Source organism: Pithys albifrons, chromosome 4, assembly GCF_047495875.1.
Source record: "Pithys albifrons albifrons isolate INPA30051 chromosome 4, PitAlb_v1, whole genome shotgun sequence".
Classification (NCBI taxonomy): Eukaryota; Metazoa; Chordata; class Aves; order Passeriformes; family Thamnophilidae; genus Pithys; species Pithys albifrons.
The window spans coordinates 12,668,149-12,692,891 of NC_092461.1; the positions used below are offsets into that span (position 1 = coordinate 12,668,149).

Sequence of the window (24,743 nt, forward strand, 5' to 3'; positions counted from 1 at the left end):
TTACAGAACCAGAAAACATTTAATTTCACTAGTCTGAAGGTACCCCCAGCTAGGTCAAAAGGAAGAAAAAGCTGCTCTGCTGGGACAGTAGGGAGTTTGAAGCTGAAATACAACATTCAAACAATTACATGGATTTTACAGAGATCCTTGAGTAAAATCTCATAAAAAAGAACACTACTCATTATTTCCCTACATCTTTCAATATTACCCCTTTTCATTAGATAAGCTATCAGAAATAATGCCAAAACAGATACTAACAACCAACCTCATACAAGACAGACTGATCCACAAAGTAACTCCAGTTTTCCAAATTCTAGTATAATCCAACAGACAGATGGATCTCAGTAAATTTCAGGAAGGCAGATTACCTAAGTAGCCACTAGAGTCTTCCCTACACTCTATAGTAAGTAATTTCAAGGTTAGAGATTAAGGAGGCCCATAAAAGTTCCCTAATAATAATCAAAGCAGGTATCTAATTCTCAGTCTCTTAAAAAATCTTGAATAGGTGCAAGCAAACACCTGCATGATGATTCCACCTGCACTAGAAAACAGCAAGGGGTAAGGCAAAACAGATTTAAAGGCTGGACACATTAGTACCTAACTTGTGCATGCTTGTATATGCTGCTCAGACAGGCCCCCAAAGATACAAGGTACACAAAGCAGACAAAAAGAAAGGAAACAAAAACAGAAATAGTGCAATCACAAAGAAGTATGTACTTTAAGCTGTGAGCAGCAAACCAAATGAGTCTTGGGTGTATTGTTTTTCCTTTGCACTACAGAAGAAATAAAAAGGAAGGAAACAGAAGTTTTCCAGAACAAGTAAAATCAGATATGAGCTTCAACTTGAGGTGTCTCCTTCCAGCACCTCCATGGATTAGCTCTCTAACAGAGAGCGTGATGGGAATTACTTGAGGCCTCCCAGAAACTGAGTCACTTTTCCATAATTAATGCAGGCAAAAATAGTTACCTCTGAATTCTAAGATCACAATATTTCTTAGTAGCCCAGAAAGGCAATTGAAACAAGCAAGTCTTTAGTATCATGTTAACACAGAGTGAAAAAGAAATGGTGAGCTCTCACTCACCATCTGCATTCAAACTGGAAGGCTTTTTTTTCAGTTTTTAAAATACATAAACTTTCTTGTTATGTAATTATACATATTGCAATACATATCAAAATTAGATAATACAAACATATTTATACATTTACATACATACACAAATAAAGCTTCTTGAAGGTTTCAGACAGAAAAACACTGATTTGTGATCAGAAGGAAGCTACCCATAATCAGACAGCTTAAAATACGCAGCATAGTAAGTCAGAGAATTTAATTCTGTAACTGTATTCCCATCACAAGATACATTTAAGCGTATACCAGTTGATAAAATATAAATGCTTACATTCAATTAAGCTTATAATTAATTCTAAAATAGATTGCCTTAAAGATTCTCAGAAGGACTTGAACTAAAATACTAGCTAGATAGTACTTCACAGATAAGTACCTTGATACACTTTTCTTCAGAAGATAATTAGCATGTTAATAATCTTTAAAATATATTTTAAAAGTATCAACCTTTTCCACTATGATGAGGTCTCCAACTTGTATGTCTGAACTCTTAACTTGCACTTTACCTTAAAAAAAAAAAAAAAGAAATGTAATCAACTTAGGCAGACATTAATAAAGAATAACAAGAATATACATGCCAGAATGCAAGAGTTATTTAAAGATGTTGTTTGGTGAAAATGTTACAATTTATACAAAACAGATTTTTGATGAACACGTTAATAATCTGTTTGAATAAATAACTCACTAGTTAAAAAACTCTACTTTTGCAACCAGTTAGCTATTGTAGAAGTATTACAGGAAAAACAAATGTATGGGAGATGCTCAAGTCTGACTTACAGTATCAGTAATAGAGCTGTAAATTGTAAACAGGAGTCTTTCACATCACCTACTAAACCGCACTTCTGCATCTGACAAGTCAAGAGGTTTTAGGCTTACAGTCACAGAGCATTCTCACAAGCATGGGTTGTTATTCACAGCCAAGTTACCAACAGGAAGCTTTGCTTGACCACTAAAGTTACTGATGAAATTGGCAAGTCTGACATTTGTTGGCAATTATAGTAGAAAAGAGGGAAATCACTCCGATGTCAAAGAAATGCATGAAGATTTAATTTCAGGAAAGTAAAATATCAAAAGCTGAAATAAGAGATTTTTCATTCTCTAAAAACAGCCCATTCAGTAACTGCTGTGAACAACTCATTCAAAAATATACACAGCACATTTTCCAGTTTAATTTCTGTATGTTCTGTAGGGCATTAATCTTTGTAGGACTGTTAAGTTTTAACGTTCTTATTTGATGGACTGGAAAACTGAGACAGAGAGGTTAAGCTATTGCCCAAAATATGTTATTGTTGATCTCATTAGAATTCAGGACTTCTCGTCCCAGGTCCCTGCCACAGTTCCAGAATAAAGTTTCTTCTCTGAGTTAGAAACAGCCAAGACCCAAAAAACTCCCATGATATAAACACAAACATATTTACACAGAGCCTGATGAGCTGAAACACAGCCCCATATGTGTCTTTTCTCAACAGGAACACTCATGATTCCAATAAGCAGGTATCTGAGCAGCAGATATCAGATGGCAAGTATGTCAAAACATGGTAAGGTGGTAGGGTTCTAAATGAAAATCACATGGAATTAATTAAAACAGAAGACCCACAAAAGCACAGAATGAGCAGCAATCAGCTTGTAGTTTAATCAAAAACACTATGAGTAGTAGATTTGTCCATATACCATCATCTCTCACAGTTACACTAAGTATTAAAAAAATCCCTTAAGTTGGGTTTCAAATCCGTAAGAACTTTTCATCACAAATCTCAGTAAAGAATGTCAGGGAAACCTCAATTTTTTCTTGGCCTGTATGCAAAGTTACTTCTGAAAGCCAGACTTCATTACTGATGATGACCTTTTACACTAGTTCCATTTTTCAGCTGCCAAAAACTTTCCCTCCTCTGCTCTCAAAAACAAATTATATGTTCAATCAACCCCTGTGAGGGTGAAAGACTAGCAGAAAGCTATCAAAGGTATAAAAAGCTGTAGCAAGAACATCAGCAGTTCTCTTCAAGACTTTCAAGATACCTATGGAAATTAACTTAGTGTCAACACATGGTTTTGTTTTTTTTTTTTTTTAATTTCGAGTAGCAAATACTAAATCTCAACCACTAAAAGAATAGCCTGATATAAAATCAACATATTTCCCCTGCTTAACTGCACAGGTCTGTGAATGCTCCTTAAAAGTTCTCAAGTTTTGACTAGAAGTGAATAGCATATACCAAAAATTACACTGGAACATTTACTTTGCTTTCTGTCTGTTGGCTTTACCAAAGGATAGCATTTCCTATATTGCTTAATGTTCATCAGTTTATCAGTCAATCAACTCCAAAAATCCTAGTACGAGCTGTGTCGACTCTCAGATCTAGATCACCTGTGCAGTCATGTATGACCAAAATCACTCAGAGATACTCATCAAATGCATCTACTAGCAATTTTATCAACTTAAATAATTGAATTTTCCACAGTTATGTTCTAACAGCATCTACAGTAAAGATCAAAAGACAGTAAACCTCAGAGGACAAGAGAAGGTAGAGCATTCATTTGCAACAATATGTAGTGCAGACCTAAAGCAAAACTCCTAGTGCCAAACATACCAACAGGAATTCACATTGACCCTTTGTTTGTACTTAGTCCAACAATTCCAGGACTTTCACATTATGAATTGAAATATTTTCCTATCAGATTGTTTTCTAAGTGGCTTAGTAGAACAGCACAGAATGCTGTCTTAATTAGACACCAACACATCTTGTTAAGAGCATCCTGAACATCCTCACACATAAGAAAGTGGCCTGTGACATAAAAGACGGTTCTACAATGAACTTGAATGACAGAGCATACTCCATTAAAAACCAAATGGCAAAATGTGGCAGTAATTAAAAAAGTGGCTTAAAATTCTGAAAAGTCAAGACATAACACTTTCTTTTAGACTACAAAAAATGAGACTCATTAGATACCACTTCAGAGAACATTAAAAGAATGCAATATTACATCTTACTGAAGATGCATTTAGAGCAAAAAAGATATTCAATGTTATTCATTGCATAAATTATTTTTGCAAACTATTTTTCCTCTAAAAGCATCTCCGTAACAAAACACACTTCACCATCTGTGTAATTACCAATAAAAAGTCCAAAGCTGTCAGAAGTGGCTGCGCATCCAGACTTTATAGTCCACTGAGGCACAAGGCTTTTGCCTAAAGCAACATATAGAATTATGCAGAACTGGAGCACTGAAATGCTGTAGTAATTCATTATGCTCCCAAGATAAAGCTGTTTGAAATGAACTGCAATGTTTTGAGAAACTAATAAATATCTCATATGTGCTAACAAGAACTTCACCCAAAAAATTTAAAAAATGAAGTAAACAAAATGCGGGTATAAACTATACTTTACTTCTTGTTATTAAAAGGTGTCTCCACTACATGAGTACCACTCATGAAAGAACAGCCACTTTCAAATTCTTTTTAAGTTGTTATTACATCTTACCCATTGTACCTTGAATACTGTCTCAAGTACTGTTTGTGGAGTTGGTAATAGAGCTTGTCGCTAACCCCACAATACAAAACTCTTTAATGACTTTAGTGAACCACAGAACCATATGAAGTATTGCCTGGTATCTACTAGCCCAAATTGCCAGTATAGTTGAGTACACATAATATAATAGGGAGTTGGAGGAGGAGAGAGCAGACAGGCACTGGGGGAGGGCTAAAGCTACATGAAGTCAAGAGTGAGGATGCTGATCTTTCAGCACAAGTACTGCCCTTGGATCCTTCTTTCAAACTAATATAGTGAACTGAGGTTAGTCTTTAATCACCAGTGTAAAACTCTAGAGAATTCCTCTGTGTCCTGCCTCCTTTTGGGAAAAATGGATAGCCTTCATTCTTTCTTAGCCAATCTCCTCAATGCTGCAAAAAAGTGGAACAACAGTACCCCTGATTTTTCCTCTCTTCTGGCCTCTATTTCAAATTCTTTCTTACAACAAAATGTCATGTTCTGTTTCTGTCATTACTACTGCTTCCCTAGTCAGTCAGATAAAAGTGATACAATTCTTCAGAAACTTATCGGTTCCAAATGGTCTGAAGACCAGCACTGAAGTCATCAGGAGGTTTGAAATACTGCAATCAATAAAGATGTAATGTTGTAGCTCTAGATTCAGATACAGTGTTTTAGGTTTTTTTTAATCAACTGACTTTTCAAAAAGCAGGACAATCTGAAGATCTGAAATGGTAAAAAAAATTAAAATAATAACAGAAAAACTCATTCAAATCACTGTAACTCTCCAAGACAGTCTACTCAATTCTCCAGTTTCAAAGGAAACACTAACTTTCATACTTTTTTCTCTTGCATAGCAGTTATTGATATTTTCTCAAATTCACAGTTTTAAATATATGTTTTCAACTTCATTACATTCCACAACATCCTTTAAGGATACAGCAGAGACATAAGTTTTTCACGAAGCCCAGATGGAATTATTTCATTAAACTCATCTCTCCTAACATTCAAATTTTCTTTTGCTTTGCAGGTTGCAAAGAGAGTTCTGCGATATGTTAAACATTCTGAGATAAAGTGACAAATGCAGGTCACTTCTGCCTCTTCTACCACTTACTAATTGAGACTATTATAGTTAGTTGTTTTCTTCTTGATATTTTTTCTCTTGGAAATCTGGTAACACTGCACAGACAAACCTAACTAAGAAAGCTTCAGGGCAGGACTACCAGCTTCAAGAATGGGAAGGGAAAAAAAAATTGTTTTAAAATTACATCAATTGGCTTTTCACAGGTTAATGAAAGAGATAATAAATAGCCTATTTATAAACTTGAGATGATTCCTTTGCAGAACAGCAGAGTTTTTTCACAGGCACTTAAATGCTCATACCTAAGTGCATGAGACAAGAAATTATCCCAAATGTATAGTGGTCCCTTAGGAAAGAGAAACAAGTCTTCCCAAACCTGTATGCACAGGTCTAAAATTTTTCCCATTGCAGTTTCTGCTCTACACAAGGATACACAGATGAACTGCTTGAAGCAGAAAAAAGCAATTAAATTGACAGATCTTCATCAGCCAGGTAATTTCAATTCTCCAAGCAAATACTCTTTTTCCCCTCCAACTTACACTTGCATGCTGACTGAAAACTATTTATTATGAATCTGTAGACTTTGATATGCAGAAAAGGAAAGTAGATTTTGCAGCAAGCATTCAAGTAAGAAGATTAAGACAGCAGAACGCATCATACACTGAACAAATTAAGATATTTGATACCATAATCAAGTATACATGGGAAAAGAAACACATGACAGACAAGGAAATGGGCACACTTAATTGATTTGCTCAGTAAAAAAAATCAATTCATTTACTGGTTTGCACGTTTCATCACTTGCTACAAGGAGCTGAAAAAGTAGAAGCTATTCAAACTTCACGTGCAGCGACTGCAAAGTTACACACAGCAAATTCACCAAGCAATAACTACGGTTTTCCATGTTACATGACAAATAGAGATCTGCGTAACACTGGATATCTCATGGATCAAAATTAGTCTATGGCCATTAATCTGTCCCATTGCTGCCCAAGTACAAATAAATAACACTTAACAGAGATGTCCCCATTCTCCTTTGATTTCCTGCTTACAACAGCTCATTATTATTAAAAAAACCCAAAGACTTGCTGATTAGAACAAACATACACTCAAGTTTTTGAATTATGAAAAAGAAATTCTATGTCTTCAAGAGTCAGTAATCTGAATCCCTTTATCTTCAAAAGCTGGTACTTCTTACTCTAGCAACATGCAAGTTATAAAAAAGCATTCACATGTTTTACCTGGTTAGCATTTCCCAAAGCTAAGAAAGACTCCAAAAGAAAGTTAACCCTGTTAGGTAGTCACAGACTTCCCAATTTTCATATACTGAAACTCTGTACAAAAAGATTTTAGCTTACAAATCAGCCTGTGCACACCATCTTTATGCAAGTAATTAATCACAATTCACATTCCATTAACTTCTATTGTGACAAATAGGTTTATGTCTCTTTAGTACACACGATTTTACAAAACAACTAACTAGAAGTGATTAAGGGTAACACTCAACCTTGTTAACTTTAAGTTTTCCCACTGTCAACTTTGAACAAAGGCAACCTGCTTAACCCCTCTATGTCAGTTTCTCTACTTTTGAGACGGAAAAAAGAACTATTTCAAATAAAAGACTGTAAAACCTGCAAAAGTCATAAAATCACCAGGAAAAAAAAAAGATGCTAGAGCAGTATGAAGGGCAGTTCCACTCTGAAAAGTGCCTCTTAACAGTGGCATCAATTTTCAGGCTCTTAATTAAATCAAGCAACAAAGCCCTCTTTCTCCAAACCATTACTCTGTAGTTTAGTAGAGTAAGCCTAACCAAATTTTTCCGCTTGAAGAATACTGTCAATATTAAAAATTAGGTAGATTACAACAAAAGTTATTTATAAAAATAGTTTATGGAAGCATAATATATGACCTTATTAATTTGCACAGAAAAATACCTAAATCCTCAAAACCTGTCCAAAATTTTGGTCTAATTTTATCACAGCAAGTACTATCATTTTTTGTCTCAAAATGGTATCTTCCAGTTTCAGAATGCCTTATTATGAAAGAACCTTACTTTATGAAAGAGGTGCAATTTATCTCCTATCCATTATTTTATATAGGTGTTTGTGGCAATGTGTAGGACAAATTAATTTTCAGTGGTAACTACAATAATGTTTTCCCTCTTAAAATCAGCCATAACTAAAAACAGTTCAACGATCACAAATCACTGTCAGTGTGAGATTCAGAGTTGATTGCAAGCAGAATTCTTGAATCTTTACTTCTGTAGAGTATCAGTCTTCAAAAAAAACACTAAATAGAACAAAAACCAAGTGTGAATTCAGGACACTGACATCAAAATCAAAAATAGACATACACCTTGGAGAAAGCTGCTATGCTTTTTTTAAAAAAGGGCATTTTTAAAGGTTCTTTTAAACAAGTCACTGCTCTCTGTGTCAGTTCCTGATATAACTGCTGTGCTTTACCTACATACTATTGTTCATTACTTTTAAATCTCTATTTTGTATGTAGAAAACAGCCATCTCACAGTGAGCTAATCTAATTTTCATTTGACAACTTTCATAGTTGTAGAAGCTACAAAATGAAGAGTCTCTCAAATATATGTAAACTCATTGAGCATTTCATGAACTGAGAAAGAGGAAACTTGGATTCCAAAACTTACTTAAATGCTGTTTACATGTCTAGAAATTTGAATGTTAATTCTAGGCATACATTAAACAAAGAAACCCAAAAGGCACCAAACTTTGCTCTTAGAACAGCGTCTTAGTCTTGACATTTACAACACATTGGTAACTATAAACTATACATGTGCTTCCCAAACTAAGAATTTCAGATTAGTAACACTATTGCTGAAAACTGCCTATTTCAAACATGAGTGTTCAGTGGCCTACCACAACATAGCTAAAAAATAAGTAAGCCAACCACCAGTTTAAATTATACCTTTGAAACAAAAGCCACCAAGAGTCCATTTCTCAACAGAATGTATTAATGATTACAGAGATCAGGAAGCCAACAATGCAACCACTTGTGTTAAACAAATGGTTGTTATGCCACTTGCAAATTTTCACAGTGGTACATCTAAATGTTGATAACACTATTTCAAACTGACAAGGAAAGAAAGAAAAACAGGCAACTATTCCCTAGAGTTGCTCCCTTCAGTACAGAAACTCCAGAAAACAATGAAAGTCTCCACACTGCAAGGAAGCAATATAAATGCCTGTCAGCTGCTAGGTTATGTCATCACTGATGAGACTGTTGCCTGTTTGCTTACCTTCCAATTACTTTAAAAAAATGGGGGAAGATTTCAGGCAGAACATACCTATGTTAAATTACAAACTTTTCATCCAGAGTTATTCCAAGAGTTTAGTTGCTAATTAAGAGTCCAAGATCTGGTGAGATTACTTTTCCCATTGACTCTTGGAAAATATTCATGAAGACATACTAAAAAGTACACTGAAATGTATGCTGGGAATCAGTAAAAAAATTTACACTTGGCACAATGTCTGCCATATACTTTGCTTGAGATGCAACCTCACATTCAAAAAAAATTCCCACTTGTGGAACTTTTATGCCAAGGAAAATCCTTAACAGAGACTTCCCAGGATACTGCAGAAAAAACGCCAGACTTTTGAGGATAATAGCAAGGTCGTGTTGTTTTGTAAGGTTTCTCATTACATTTGATAATAGCTTATTCATTATTTTTTGGCACCTATCTATAAGGCACTCCATTCTGAATCTAACAGTCAAATGTACTAAGCACATAAAAGCAGAAGGCAGCACAGTTTTTTCTCTTATGCCCATGTTTAAAATTTACAATATCCTACCAAATTTACTTGTCACTTCACATCTGAAGTGCTTTATTTCATTAAAAGTCTTCATGAAAAACTGTCAAAGGTTTTGAGTCCAAAAAACACCGTAACTGATTTCTCCTTTTTATTAACTTCTACAAAGAAAACTGGCTGTTCCTGATACTGCATGAGCAAATAGATTTCAAATTATATGCAAAAATTGAACCAGTATTTTTGATACTGAAGATTACTCCAAACACATCTTCCTTTTCTTAGGTGCAAATTTATCCACCAAATCTGAAAGGCTCTAATGTATTAGATTAAATATTTACTGATCCCTTATTTCCTATATACTTGGACAATGTTGTTGAGTTACTGTTCAATATCAATTTCAAAGAAAAACTGCACTTTGAAGTAAGGGTACTAAACACCAGAATTCTTCAAAATTAAATACAATTATATACTTACACCTTTACTTTACAAACAACAAAGTATTTATAAAACTTCTTTAAAATATCAACAATCATATTTATCTAAGGGAAATCACACGCTTTATTTAGTTCAGTATCAGTTTCATTCTAAATACTGCAGCTTGAGATTTATTTCTTTGAACCAGAAGTCTGCAAATATATAAGAAAAAGATGAACTATTTTAAAGATTTATACAAATGCTTTTGCTAACCTCGTACTGTCAGCTTGCTGTATAACTGTGAGTTCATTTCTTTGTCTCTCTTGTAACGTCGAAATTCATCAACAGCTTCCCGTACCACCGTGACCGTCAAAACAAATCCCTGTTAAAGATACAATTATGGAATTCAGAATTGTAAGCTTTAGAAGAGAAATAAACAGGTATGAACACTACTCAGAGTAAAAATATGTGCTTAGAATATTACCTTCTTTTTAATTTGGATTTGAGAGTTTTCTTCAATCTGTTACAATTCATATCTCTACTTAGTCCAATGAAATAAATCATACTTGATTATTGTACAAATATAATTAGAGAAACTACATCTCCAAATACACATAATTAAGATAGCATTTTTTAATTTAAGAACTGAAAATGCTTTGGACAAGTTAAAGACAGCTTTTATAGGTTCAAAAAGCATATCTCCCTACCTCCCACTAATTTTAGGGCTTTACCAAAAACATTTAAAAAGCCTCGCATTCTAATGCTGAAAATCTGCCTTCTTCGTAACAGACAGACAATGATAAATGGCTGGCTAGTTTATTTTGCCATCTCGAATGAAATTACTTAGCAATACATCACAAATATGGACAAAACAGAAAGGGCCTTATTCTGAACAGCTAAGTGTCTAAATGCTTTGGCTGCTTATTTCACTGGACAGTGTCACTGCAGCTTCTGCTGGAAGCATGCACAAAGTGCTTCACTCAACCATGACAGTCTCTGATCACCAAATACAGTAAGTTAAAGAGAACATAGAACAATTCAGGGATAAGCATGTAAGTTTCCTTTCTCCCTCTCTAAATTTTCTCAGTTTGCTTCTTCTGGCTTAGACTGAGCACTTGAGTTTTTCTCCATCAGTCAAAGAGAAATGAAATTTTCAACAATACAGGGATCTTAGCATTGCTGAAAGATGGCTCAAAGAAGCCAAATATTCACAAATTCACCAACAGAGAAGGTTCTAGATTATCTATCTAACTACAGACACCTGCCAATACTTTAGAGAAGAAAATTTATGCTATCAGACTTGCAAAAGTCCAACAGTATGCCAACCTTTCCTTAACCTCACAGCAATGAAAGGAGTGAAGGCACAGAGCTTTTGTAAAGCAGTTTTGACTAAAATGTTTTTGGGGATTTTAGGACTGTTATCCAGTTTCAGATCAAAGTTCCAAGGCTTACGCTGCTGTGACCTTATAATCAAACACTTCTTGTTTGTTCAGGTTTATGTTAGCTACAATTAAATTAGAACTATATATAACACAAGCGGGCGCATGCAAAATGCACTCCCTTTCACTCCTAGAGTATAACTGAATGAGTAGTCAGATATTCCTCTTTCCTGGCAGCAGCATTTTCAAATGCTTTTGCACTATAGATATTTTGGTAGCATAAAAAAAGGACACTCCTGCAGCACCTTCAAATATATTTGCCATTTGCACTTACTGTGTTAACTAGACAATGACTAAAACACTGAATGCAAAGTGCTAACTGCAAATATTTCCCCTGCCAGTCCCTGTACCTTGCTGAGCAGCTGAGTACAGCTGATCATGACTGTGAGGAACAATTTTAGAAAGATATTTCACTTTTTCCTAATTTGCTCGAAGAAACTTGATACTCTTTGAAAGGAGAACTGAAATTGTGAAGCCAATCTTACAAAGGAAACCTATCACCATTCTTTAACTGTAAGCAGTTAGGATCTCTAGCAGACTGCTTACATTCAAACTTGAATGTGTTACAACCTTTGTATGTTGAAGTCCAAACGAGAAGTCCATTACCTACTGTGCAAATGACAATAAATTAAAAAAATAGTCTTGTTTTAGGAACTTCAGTTTGATCTAAGTGTGTCATGTCTGCCACAAAAACTGTCGAAATAAAAAATACAAAATCAAATAAACTAAAGGAAAAAAAACCTAACAAAAGCAAACCAAACCAATGCACAACACCCACATACACATCAAAAACCCCAAAACCCTTCCAGCAATAGACAGCTTTCACTTATCTGGTTTTAAGTATTAGGGCAAACAATTTTCCTCTAAAATCTTGGGAAAAAAATCCCACAGATATTCTGTGCTCTTCAAAGAAAATCAAACTAATCTGTTAAACAACAAAAGCAGTCCAATGGGCCTTAAATGTTTTGTATTTTCATCACAGATACTGAGCAATATTCAACATCCAATTACTCTGTTTTACTTGGAGGTTGATCATTAGTAGAAATGCTATTAAAGTAGAAACAAGTGAGTTTAGCAAAAAGGGGCAGCACTGAGATATTGGTATTTTCAACATGTATGTGAAAACTGGGAAACATAATTCAAAATATTCTTGAGCAAGATAAACACTTTTTCTTCCTTACTACCCTACTAATGTATAGAGCTGTATTCACTTCACCGTGAAGAGAGCAACTTCAAGACAAGGCTGACTTCTGTCTTTTCTTACTGTGTTAGTGACAAAGACCTTGGTAAATATCAATTTCAAATCCCACTGCTGAATAAGCTTTCTGCCTTGAAAGTGTTTTTTTGTTGCAGCAGAAGCAAAAAGTTGTCTGAAACAGAGGTGTGAAAAACGCCCAGGACAGTCTCTCCATTTATCCACATTTAAAATGACACATGTTACAACAATTAAAACAATGCAATCAATCCAGAATATTTACTCTATTGACCTGTTAAGAACGACCTTTACTCAAGCAGTCAGCATGTCACTGTTCCCTTGAATACCACTGAGAATAAATGCTACTGAAAAATGCCTTTAAAACTGGTATGGGGGGACCAGGAAGAGGACGGAAGAGAAGGTATACAGCTGGCAGACTACCAAAAGGGTCTCTGCTGAATACATTTTTCAAACCCTAGGAAACGTGAGCCAGAAGGAAGTGGTTTGAACAGTTTCCCAAGAAAATACTAAAGTGGGCTCAATAATAAAATGAAGTATCAAAAGTAAGCCAGGACCAGCAAGGTGATCATTTAGGAAAAGCATCTTTAATTAATAATTTATTTTCAAGACATAATTTCCTCCTGCTTTATCCATGGTTTAAAATATTCCATTTCAATTTTTCTGAGAAAAGGTTGCGATCAAAACTGGTACAGAAGGAATGCAAAAAATTTACACTAACAATTCTGAGCTAGTCTGAAAACATGAAATAGTGAAGAAATAATAATGAACTGAAAGTAACACGTATATTACCTATGACACCCAGTAAGTTTCTCTAGTAGCTCGAGCTTTTTTCTCTTGTTTTTCTTTTAAACTCACAAGTGACCAGCAGCCAGAACACTATTCACTCAGACTAGGTGGTTAACAAAACCTCTAGCCTGTGGGGTAGGAGAGTGGGAGGCAAGTGGAAGGAAGGGCTATCAAACAACAGCTTCTGGAATAACTGCTGTAAAATACTGTCATTTCAAATAAGCACTTAACTTCTGTTATGTTCTTTGATCAATGCAGTTTACCAGTTACAAATTCATGAAACATGAATCATCTGAAACTAAAAAAAAACAAAACTTGTCATTAACAGTAATGTTCTCTTTACCAGAGGAGCCCAGTATGTGTACAGGTAGCCTATTTTCAGTGCCGGTACAAACTGTGAGCAGGACACGATGAGAAAATAGAGATTCAAGAAAAACTTGAACTGTTCATATAAAACCTAAAATTAAAAAGAAAACAGGTAAATGCTGTAACATTTGTACCACAATATACATAAAATACACTTTTTCATGATAGTAGATATAAAACCATTAGACATCATGCTTATAGAAGCCATTATTAGAGTGCATATCATAGAATCATAGAATCAATTGGGTTGGAAAAGACCTCCGAGATCATCAAGTCCTACCCTTGGTCCAACTCCAGTCCGTTTCATAGATCATGGCCCTCAGTGCCACGTCCAATCTCAGTTTAAAAACCTCCAAGGATGGTGAATCCACCACCTCTCTGGGCAGCCCATTCCAATGCCTGAGCACTCTCTCTGCAAAGAATTTTTTTCTGATATCCAACTTAAATTTCCCCTGGCAGACCTGTGCCCCCTTGTTCTGTTGCTAAAGGCCTGGGAGAAGAGACCAACCCCCACCTGGCTAGAACTTCCCTTCAGGTAGTTCTAGACAGTGATGAGGTCACCTCTGAGCCTCCCCTTCTCCAGACTAAACAACCCCAGCTCTCTCAGCCTCTCCCCATAGGACTTGTGCTCCAGTCCCTTCACGAGCCTTGTTGCTCTTCTCTGGACCTGCTCCAGCCCCTCAACATCTTTCCTGAACTGAGGGGCCCAGAACCGAACACAGTACTCAAGGTGTGGCCTCACCAATGCAGAGTACAAGGGAAGGATCATTCCCCTGGTCCTGCTGGCCACGCTATTTTTGATACAGGACAGGATCCCATTGGCCTTCTTGGCCATCTGGGCACACTGTTGGCTCATGTTGAGCTTCCTGTCAAACAGCACCCCCAGGTCCCTTTCTGCCTGGCTGCTCTCCAGCCACTCTGCCCCCAGCCTGTAGCACTGCATGGAGTTGTTGTGGCCAAAGTGCAGGACCTGGCACTTGGCCTTACTGACTTCAGCCCTTTGGAATCAGCCCATCTCTCAAGTCTATCCAGATCCTTCTGCAGAGCCCTCCTGCCTTCCAGCAGGTCGACACTCCCTCCCAACTTGGTGCCATCAGCAAATTTGCTGATGACGGACTCAATCCTCTCATCTAAATCATCAATAAAGATGTTAAACAGGACTGGACCCAACACTGACCCCTGGGAAACACCACTAGTGACCGGCCACCAGCTGGATGCAGCTCCGTTCACCAGCACTCTCTGGGCCCAGCCTTCTAGCCAGCTCATAACCCAGCAGGGGGTACACTTGTCCACGCCATGGGCTACCAGCTTTTCCAGGAGTATATTATGGAAGACAGTGACAATGGCCTTGCTGAAGTCCAGATAGACCACATTCACAGCCTTCCCCTCAGAAGATTAGATTGGTCAGGCAGGACCTGTCCCTCCTAAACCCATGCTGGCTGGATCTAATCCCTTGTCCATCCTGAAGGTGCTGTGTGATTGCACTCAGGATGAACTGCTCCATAACCCTGCCAGGCACGGAGGTCAGGCTGACAGACCTGTAGTTACCAGGGTCAGCCTTGCAGCCCTTTTTGTGGATTGGGGTGACATTCGCTAACTTCCAATTATCTGGGACCTCCCCAGAGAGCCAGGACTGTTGGAAGATGATGGAGAGAGGTTTGGCAAGCTCTTCTGCCAGCTCCCTCATCACCCTGGGATGGATCCCATCTGGTCCCATAGACTTGTGAGGATCCAGATGGCTCAGTAAGTCACTATTTCCTCCTGGAACACAGAGGGGCTATTTGGCTTCCTATCTCTGTCTACCAGCTCCAGAGGCCAGTTGTCTTGAGGGCCACCTGTCTTACTGGTAAATACTGAGGCAAAGTAGGTGTTAAGTACCTCAGCCTTCCCCTCATCTTCCTTAACTATATTTCCCTCCAAGTCCAACAGAGAAGGGAGGTTTTCCTTGCCCCTCCTTTTGTTACTGATGTATTTATAGAAGGACTTCTTGTTATCCCTAACAGAATTGGCCAAATTAACTTCAAATTGCACTTTTCTTTCCCTGTTTTTTCTTCTGCATGACCCAGTTATCTTTGTAAATTCTTCATAAGTAACCAGCCCTTTTTTCCACAGTCGGTAAACTTTCTTTTTATCCCTGATTTCCTTCAGAATCTCCCTATTTAACCAAGTCAGCCATCCTCCCCTCCAGCTGGCCTTTCTGTACACTGGTATAGCCTGTTCCCGTGCACTCGAAACTTCCTGCTTGAAATGTGTCCATCCCTCCTGGAACCCTTTGTTTTTAAGGGTTGTTTCCCTGGGTATGCTCTGAATTAGTCTTTTGAATAGGCCAAAATCTGCCCTCTGGAAGTCCAGAGTAGAGGTTTTAATGTGGCTCTCCTTACATCCCTGAGGACTGAAAATTCTATTATTTCATGGTCACTATGCCCCAGGTGGCCTCCAACCACTACATCACCTACCAGCCCCTCTCTGTTTGTAAACAGTAGGTCTAGCAGGGCCTTACCCCGGTAGGCTCATTTACCAGTTGATGAAGGAAATTGTCCTCTATACACTCCAGAAACCTCCTAGACCGCCTCTTTGCAGTATTAAGCTCCCAGCAGATATCTGGCAGGTTAAAGTCACCCACAAGAACAAGGGCTGGAGATTTTGAGACATTTGCCAGCTGCTTGTAGAATAATTCATCTCCTTCATCATCCTGGTTGGGCGGTCTGTAACAGACTCCCACAAGGGTGTCAGCCTTGTTGGCCTTGCCCCTGATTCTGCCCCACAGGCACTCAACCTTGTCACTGCTGACCTCAACTTCAACAGAGTCAAGAGACTCTCTAACATATAAAGCCACCCCTCCACCTCTCCTACCCTGCCTGTCCTTTCTGAAGTGCTTGTACCCCCCCATAGCAGCACTCCAGTCATGTGAGTCATACAGCACAGTATGTTACATATCATTACACTGCTATATGCGCTATGTTATTTTAATATAATATTGTCATTTCTGTTGAGAAAAATCCTTTTGTATTATTGTCTCTTTTTACTCTGAAAAAGCAATTTGCTAAATCTTGGGTGTTTTGAAAACTGGGCTATGTATCAAGATCACTTTACAAATATTTACTTAAAATTTTAAAAGTAAACATAATTTCACATTTGCATTAATTTATATTTGCACAAGCATCTTGCAATAATTTTACATCCACAATAGTTATGTTTATGAGTTAAAAGGTTTTGAAAATTTTCTTTTTTATACAGTATCAATAAAAAAAGCAAAATAATTTTGTATCTGAACTTTCACTGCTTACAGTAAGTTTTTACTTTTAACTGCTAAAATTTCTTTTCCTCAAAATACAGCACTAAATCTTAGTTTTTCCTTAGGTAGCAGTACTTAAATTCTCTTTTATCTGTTTCATGACATCTTTTTGTCTTAAAAGTGTTCATATCCTGGCCTTAAATAAAAGTAATATATATTTTTAAAAATTACTGGCATCAAATAAACAGAAACCATTTACAAAAATATTATCCTAGTCTTTCGCATTTGAACTTTTCTAGGCTGTATCATGCTGCTCTGCATCACAGTGAGAATACCCTAAAGCTTCATCTCTGTCTGCAGCACATACAGAAAACAGTGTACATGAACTCATTACTTTTGTTCACTGCATTCCCTCAGCACACTCTCTCCTCAATACAGCCACTGAAGGTCCTCCTCTTGCAGGGGTGGAAGCTCTACAAGTCACGCGCCTTCTTTCTGAAGTCCTTTGGTTCTCAGTGGGGACAAAATTACCATTTCCCAACTGTTCTTAAAAATAGTGAAACTACTCAATGTTCACGAATAAATGTTGTTTAGGAAAATAAAATGAAACCTACAGAAGACATCCAGGGAGTAAAGGTAAGCAACACTGCTCTCTTTCCACATGGAAGACAAGCTTTTTATAAAAATAACACTTTTGAGTTTTCAGAAAGTCAAACTACACAAAGTTTGTAACAGAATAACATGGGCTTTTGAAGTAATTCAGAAGAAATGCTCAAATGCTCAGCATTAAATTTATCAAAATATTATTTTGCAATAAATATAGGTACATGAGATATATTTATTAATAAATCAAAGGTTTGGTCTAAACTCAAAGCTAATTGACTAAGTTTGAAGTGAAGCCACAAGAAAGCTACTACAGAATAGACTGTCCCATATTCCAAAGGAATGATGAATGCAGATTCCTTTGGTAATTAAATGTGCCACTTCAGCAAGTGCATGTTCTTGAGATTGCTTAAGTTGTAATCACAATGCTAAGAACATTATTCATTTTACACAATTCTAAATCTTCAAAGACTTCACATATTTCTTTAGTAAGCCCAGGTAACATGGCACCTCCAGTAGGATAAAGACAAGTGGCTACTGAACTGGGAACACTGAGACTTCAGAAAAGAGATAATCAATTATTTCAAAGATATTTAAAACAGAGCAAAAAGCCACATTTAAAGATTGTCTCCGGCTTTAATCTTACAGTTAATTTAATACAATGACTTCTGCATAAAAATTAAAGCTATTTGACTGATACTTATTGCTCTTACCAGTCCAATATTATTACTCAATTATGGAAAAGCCTATGCCCTAGGAAACAATAGTCAGAAAACTTCATTTCGAAGTGTCTTTCTGCAGGCAAAACAAAATCGCCAGTTTCCTACATGAGTGCGATACTATTGCTCAGCTGAAGACGACCTACACTGCCTCCAATCGCAAGATTTTTTCCAAGAGCATGGAATCCTATTTCACAATTTACTGACAAAACTTTAAAGCTAAAAGTGTCAAATTTGAAGTTGCTGGGAAGGTCAGAGCATTCTTCCAAAATGAAATTAATTCGGACTGAACCTGTACCATATGCTAATACTCATGAAGTTCATAGACTCATTTTTAGCAGTATGTTTAACTACTTACAAAAACTGGATACACCAGGCCAAGAAAAGTCCACAGAGTACTTTGGAAGGTGCAGATCTGCAAGAGCACCCATCTTGCAGGAGATAGTGGGAGTTAAAAAGCACCTTCCTACAAATCTTTTTAATCCTGGAAGACCACTGACAGTTCATTCAATACCAAGCTAATCACTTCAGTCTAGTTAAGAAAATGGAAAAGTCTCCAGTAACACAAAACTAATGAAACTACTGCTTTGAAGTTCAGGAGAGGTAACTTCAAAACCTGCCCATCACAGGAGGCATTTTTAATGGAAATTCACACAAAATTCCTACGCACCTGTATCAAGATGTATATGAAAAAGTAAATGGAAATTAATTTGAACAGACTGATGTAAAAGTAAAAGCAAAAAGTATTTTGTATAAATGTCCAGAAATTAGATGACAATTTGAAAATGTTACAGCTCTTTTAGCCAGTATGTAAAATTCTGTTAATCTCTGCATTATTTTAAGTTTGTATTTGGCTAAGAAATCATGGAGTATTACCCATTGTCAGCTGCAATGTTAAAAAAAAATCTACCAGAGAAGACAAAACTTCACATGATGAAAATTTCAACCAGAGTAGATCAGTGGAGTCAATATTTATGACTTAGTTACATTTATGGGTCTGGAACCAATATAATGATGTTTCCTACAATTTACTTCTAGTAGAAAAGCATGAAAAGAGATAGCTATACAGTATTCTAATCAATGAAAAGTCTTAATTTATGACTAAAATTAAAATTTGAAAACTTTTCCACCAACTATTGGGTTTTACGTTTAGGATCTCACTTAATTCTGAAGTTAGTACTGAGTTTGCAAATACTACCACCAAATTAAAGATCTGATTCTCCCTATACTGTAGAAGTAAGATTTTTAAAAGATCACAAAAGAACAAAGATTATCTCCCTCAACTGGGAATTGCAAACTATGGCTGATCCCGATAGGAAACCTGAGTCTGGTTTACGATTTGTAATCTACACTGCAGATTTCTAGTCACAATAATCAATGGCTTACTATATGCTTAATGAATGTTGTGACCTTTAGGAAAGCATATGTGGTTTAACCAATTTCAGTGTATTTAATAATTTAAACTCTGGAAAAAAACATTTAATTTGTTCAATCATGATGAGAATATTTTATCCACATGTGATAAGTCACATTTTACTTCTCTGACAGGAGATCAGTCTGAATTACAAGGCCATTAATTCTTTTTGTTTTAATAAAGAAATTCATTAGGAAACACCTGCCAGTTATTGGACCAAAGAGGCCAGAAGAATAGAATCAATAGTCTTATAAACCAGCACAATCACTTAAATAAAAAATTTAAGACAAAGCATGTCTGTACTCAAGTGTACAAGATATTTAGTTTTTATAACAGGACACAGGAATCTTTGATGGTATTAGTAGAAGTACAAGTGTTACGTAATATAACAGCAGCATACATTTTTAGGTTTTAACCACTGCAGTTTCAAAAAGCTGCCTTCTCTGTTACTGTATTTCATTATAATGACAAGCTTTTTCAAAAGTATAAACTAAACAAAACTGTAATGTCCCTTTTGTCTTCATATACACTGAGACTTACAGAAAAAAGTTGAAATTCAAGAGTGATATGGCTTCTTAGGAAAAAAAGTGAAAACGCCCCCAACTTTGCACTCCACAATAGAAGTATTTCCTGGAGAATTGCATTCAAAATGAAAAAGACCTTGCTGTTTTTAAGACTGCAATAGCAAATTCAACTCTGAAAAGTACTAAACTAGGCCTACTTGTCTTACAAATTGAAGAAGCTAGCTGGTTTTGTCCTTTAAGGAGTTGCCCATTTCAGAATACATTATTTATTATGCTTTCATTTGCAAGGAGTATGAGAAAATATCCATTGGATTAAATTGCAATTTTTTACTACTTATTTCTCAATTTAAGTCAGTGCTTTGCATGTAGAAGTGTTTCTTCTTTAAAAAAGGATTACAAATTTCCAAGGATGTTTAGAAAATACAAGGAAATCCGTCTCAAATTTCTAAACGTTCACCAAATTTCAGCCACTCAATCATACACACTGCAATTTAGTAAATATCTGTTTAAAACAACAAAAAAAATTAAAGAAAAAGCAACCTTACTCTGAACTGACAATTTTAATTGAAGACACCGAGATAAATATAAAAAGAAGAATCTGGGCAAATAAAATTATCTTTTTGCAGACTGATCAAAAAACATTACAGAACATACAGTCAGCCCAACACCAAAAAAAGTTTAGTAGCCTTACCCCAGGTATAAAGGTAAAGATGTTGTACTTCTGATTTTTTATGGCATTTTTGGGGTATTTTTCTTCACACTTTTCAGGACACCCAAGCCACACTGTGCGAGCCTTCAGCTCTTTCTTTCTTCGGCAAATGTTTATGAGCCAGTCAGAACAACTGAAAAGAAAGACCATTGTTTATTTTAAAACTAAAAATTTACTATAATTTATAATATGAGATTACCATTCCAAAACCTGGAACCCCTAAAGGCAAATACCTATGAAAAACGGGCTTAAAAATATTTGCCACAACTAAATAAGGAAGCATGATGTTAACTTCTAACACTTAGGGCAATTACACAGTATTCAACTCATTCAGGTATGTACATAAACATTGGCACATTCTTTATAGAAAATCCTAACACAATAATCACCTATTTCACTACATCTTGCCCTGACACAGTTTCAAAAAATTCTAGTTAATAAGATTCTGCATTAGCAGTCACTAAGTGCCCCAACCGTTAAATCATTCTCATCCGTCATACCTTACAGTTCTTGGACTAAACTTGCATTTTTATCTTGTAATACGGATACTCAGATTACGCTAACGATTGAAGAGGAAGTAAGGCTTCTATTAGGTAAAGTACAAAAAATTGCAACAGCTTTGTATACAATTATCGCATAGTCTGTAAATCTTCATTTCCTCCATACCACTGCTAATGCCATAGTCAAGAGTTTCCAACCAAAAAAAAACCCAAATCAAAACCAACCAAAGAAAAAACCAGAAAATCCCAAAACGATCGTGTAAATACAGATGGTACAATGACCTGCAAACGGTGAACTTCAGTTCACAGGAGAAAGGAAGAGCATCCTTGCCTAAACAGCTTACAAATCTACTGAAGAGGATACAAACTACGCTCAATGAATTAGAGAAGAGCTCACAGCAACCTTTAAACAACTGCAATTTGGACAAGGACACGGTGAGATCACAAACAGGAGGAGGGACAAAAGGCTGGCAAATGGAACAATGCCTCGGAGACTCAGCTGACTATTCACTAACAGTCATAAAACAGGAAACAAACACGGAAGTGACTCGAATAATACAATCAGCTTAAGGCTTGCTATCCACCGGGGCAGCAAGACTACATACAGAGCATTTGCAAAGAAAAGTAGGTTTGCTGTACGCTGTATAACTTGGTTTAACATGCCATATATTAAAGGAGAATTTATCTGCATTTTGTAATACAATGGGGAGGTGTCTCAGTCTTGCTGGGAGTCTGTTTTAGGCAAGTGAAACAGGAAGACTGAGCAGACAGGCCTTTCATGAAGAACACACTGAGCTGGTCATAGCAGATTTTAGGTACATCAGTGAATGAAGCTCAAGTTGAAGTGAAAAACAACTGCTAGCAAGGTTTTTGAGTATAGTGGCAGTATTTTTGATGTAGGAAAAAGAAAACAACCACTAGAAAACTCCAATAAATTGTATTCAAACCAATAGAAAGAATTTTGCTGAGAACAAGACAGAAAAATTACAATCCAATCACTGTTTGCTGGATTATTTCTGTATAGTCAATCTATTTATATGTATTTTTACACACCTGAAAGAAAAACAGAACTCACAGCCAACATTGACATGTCCAGGAAAATCTCTAAAATGGGACTAACTTCACCCTGAGAAGTACTCTCAAGCAGCAGAGCAGCTGGCTCATGCCATCTCTTGACTCGTGGGGCTTTGAGCATCCTGACCTAGTGAACAACGTCCCTGCCCACAGCTGGAGAGGCTAGACTAGATGATATTTAGCCCTTTTCAGCCCAAATCTTTCTATGATTCTAAGTCCCTACTAAAATTTTCAGTGAAGACAGACAAAGCTTTATTGAGAACTTATTGGGTAATTGGCTATTGAATATTTCATTTTTCAGACAACAAAAAAAAAAAAAAAATAGAAGAGATTGGGGTAATGCAAAAAGGAGATCAGAATTCAGTGCTGACTTGACAGATTAGAAAAATTATCTGGAAAAGACAGAACACAGCTAAACAGACACAAGCACAACATAGTGCATTTACAGAGAAATAATCAACTACGCAAATACAGAAACAGAAAACAGTAGGTGGCAGCTCAAAAGAGAAGGACTCAGTTACTACAGGATACACATGCAAAAAAAAGGCATACATCTGTTCAGCATTGACAGGCATACTTTTAGCAAGTTACGAACTTAGTGCTTTCTCTCAAACTCGTGCTGCCATGACCTCAGTTGGCTTACAAAACCATCCTGAATACCAAACTTCAACAAATAGGTCTATTGGGAAAACAGAGACCACACATAAGAGCAAGAAAACAGTTACAGGTCTAGAAAGGAGGGCAGGCTGGCTATTAGATAAACCAAAAGAAACAGAGCTGTTCATAGAAGGCTGAGTGTGGACCTAATACAGTTTCAAATATGTAAGAACCAGCTGCAAACAGGAGTAGGACAATTATTCTCTAGGTCTTCTATTACTAAGTAATGAGAGACTTCACCTGTGGCAAATCAATAAGCAGGGTTGGCATGAAATGGACAGATATTGAGTAAACTCTTAACAACAGAGGTGGAGGAAACTCTTAGGGATGCTGGAATTGCTACCACTGCAGGTCTGTAAGATCTGGTTAGATCAGACCTAAGCGATAGGTATAATTCATCCTGTGCAGGCAAAAAATTGACTGGATAACCTCTTACAGTCCTTTTCCTGGTCTGTTTATTCACATTTACGGAATCATGGTACACACAAATATTGCAGGAAAGGAAGGCTAATAGTTAATTTACATTGCCATAATCCCAATTAAAATGTTCTTGTCTGTAGTCTACATAATCCCATGCTCGTTACAAATTTGCCAAAGAATGGAATTCAAAGTTGTAGGCTCTTTTTAAAGAAAATTAGAAGGTATTTAATAGTAAAATCATTCAATCACTTTGTTATGGAAATGCCACTACATAAATACACACAAGCTGACATTTAAAACACTTCACTTTTAAATGCTGGATTCTTAAGATTTCTTTTCTGAAACTTTCACGATGGGATAGACATCAATTTGGTTTCATCCTATGTAAACAAGCATTTTACTTCTGTTACAAATACCAGGCCACTGATCAGCTTTTCCCAATCACTTTAAAAAACCGACAAAGAATTATTCTATCATAAAAATTTTAAGTATTCACTCGAGATTCAAAATTCAGTTCTGTTATTTAGTAACAATCAAATCAGAAAAACCAAGTTATCTTGATCATTACTTAAACCTGTCTTTAAAGCACAATGAACAACAGACTTTCTATGTCATGGTTCCACAGTCAGTTTAATGGCTGTGCACTTATGCTGCTGCTGCTGCTGAAAAGGCCAGTACCTCCTTTCCCCACAAAAAAGGTGTGGATTCTCACTCCTTTCCTTGTGCTGGCACAAATACTCATGCAACTACTTGGAAAAACCTGGCCTGCAATGGATCCAGCTGTAAATTAATGCAGAATAAAAGGGGACTATTTTCAGTTAGATCCCATCTCTATCTTTAAAAAACTGTAAAGATAGTTGAAACAATGCAGGTTACATGCTTGCAGCAGAAGGTGGAACGATTCCACTCAGTGCCATCTTGGATTTATACTTGATAAAACTTCTTACAGCATTAGAGTTTTAAACTTTTTAGTTTCCAGGGCAGTGATGTGGAGACGCTGAAGAGATAGCTTTGATGCCTCTAGCAAAAAAAGTAACAAGGAAACTAATTTTTTGCTGAGGAAAATGTTTTGTTTTTTTCCTGGGGAAAGTGAACAAGCATGACAGCTTCTGTCTACAATCCTGTAGACAGAAATTCCCTGATAGCCTTTGAAATCATGTATTGTTAAAATCAGGTTTTGAATTTAAATCATAAACAGACT

The 24,743-nt window shown here is 36.5% G+C and overlaps 1 protein-coding gene across 4 annotated transcripts in view; it reads right to left on the minus strand.

Moving 5' to 3' along the window:
- ATP9B (ATPase phospholipid transporting 9B (putative)) overlaps positions 1-24,743 on the minus strand; it is a 158,262-nt gene that overhangs the window by 113,712 nt on the left and 19,807 nt on the right. For all 4 annotated transcript variants that reach the window (XM_071553491.1, XM_071553490.1, XM_071553492.1 and 1 more), the window contains 4 exons: positions 20,874-21,024; positions 13,665-13,778; positions 10,154-10,262; positions 1,572-1,630 (listed from right to left, as the gene is read on the minus strand). In XM_071553491.1, coding sequence (XP_071409592.1) covers positions 1,572-1,630; positions 10,154-10,262; positions 13,665-13,778; positions 20,874-21,024 — 433 coding nt within the window. The remainder of the gene's footprint in view (positions 1-1,571; positions 1,631-10,153; positions 10,263-13,664; positions 13,779-20,873; positions 21,025-24,743) is intronic.